Here is a 1,160-nt window from a genome sequence, read left to right on the forward strand (position 1 = left end):
TTGTTAAAAATTACTAGTAATTTCATTTGTCTTTTTCTCAGTGTACTTTACTGCTCTTATACTATCTCTGAGTCAGCAAATGACAAGTGACAGAATCCACCTTTACACACCTTCTTCTGTTAATGGTAGCCTCTGGTAAGAATTCACGATGACATTAGCAATTGTTAATGGCGATAGCAACAATGGGAGTAATGGTACTTTTCTTAGTCTTTTCTCTTTTTCATGTTTTCATCTATAAATAATAATGAAGGCCCTGTTTTTTGTTTCTAAAACTATGGCAAGAAAATACCTATTCTTTTGGTTAACAGATAACTATAGTTATATATATCTGCATTTTTAATGAAATGTCTTCTTTTTAAAAATCTGTTTTAGTTTTTCAAGTTATGGCTTTAAAATAAGGCATCACACAGTGGACTGGGGGAACTTTGCATCCTTATCTCCCATCAGGGAGCCTATACCCCAAAGCAGTGATGGGAGCGTGTAGTGGGGACAGATTCAGAAAACCAAGCAATGCTACAAAGAGCAGACTAGGGAGAGCCAACATCTGCAGATGGGTGACCAGCCATGAAGCTGACAGAACGGCTGAGATTCCAGTTCATAAAACTCAGAGGGGCAGTCTTTTTTGAGAGAGTGGCTAGGGGTAAAGAGAAAGGAAAGATACTTCATAGATGAGTAATGTCATGGTAGTTGGAAGGGAAACTTTTAGAAAATTTTCTCGGGAATGATAACTTTCCATTTATATTAATGTATAGAGCAGATCTGTTTTAGAGTTCAAATAACCTTTGAGCCCTTGATCTCATGATACATATGGTGTATTTTATAGGGAAATTATATTTTTTTCATGCTTTGTTATTTCTGTAGGAGAGGCTACTGTTTTTTATTAATGTTGATAAAATAGGTACATTTGGATATATGAACCAAAAATGAAGACATTTCTAATGAGCATTTCTACATCTTTAGGGCAGCAGGAATTGAGGAACAGATTCTCCAGCCGTGGATTGTGGTGAATCTGGTCGTGGCTCTTCTGGTTGGATTATCTTGGCTTTTTTTGGCTTATAGACCAGGCATGGATCTTAGTGAAGGTATTAAAGAAAAAATAGTATAAAAATATCCTGAAATCTTTTATAATGATTTTACAAATCTTCTTTTAATGTGGATAG

At 35.3% G+C, this 1,160-nt stretch overlaps 1 protein-coding gene across 1 annotated transcript in view; it reads left to right on the forward strand.

The window, feature by feature from the left end:
* Positions 1-1,160, forward strand: part of TMEM237 (transmembrane protein 237) — a 29,920-nt gene that overhangs the window by 26,153 nt on the left and 2,607 nt on the right. The window contains exons 8-9 of the mRNA XM_012655112.1: positions 42-135; positions 961-1,082. Of these exons, the coding sequence (XP_012510566.1) occupies positions 42-135; positions 961-1,082 (216 nt within the window). The remainder of the gene's footprint in view (positions 1-41; positions 136-960; positions 1,083-1,160) is intronic.

The sequence above is a fragment of the Propithecus coquereli genome, unplaced genomic scaffold, assembly GCF_000956105.1.
Source record: "Propithecus coquereli isolate 6110/MARCELLA unplaced genomic scaffold, Pcoq_1.0 Scaffold113, whole genome shotgun sequence".
Classification (NCBI taxonomy): domain Eukaryota; kingdom Metazoa; phylum Chordata; class Mammalia; order Primates; family Indriidae; genus Propithecus; species Propithecus coquereli.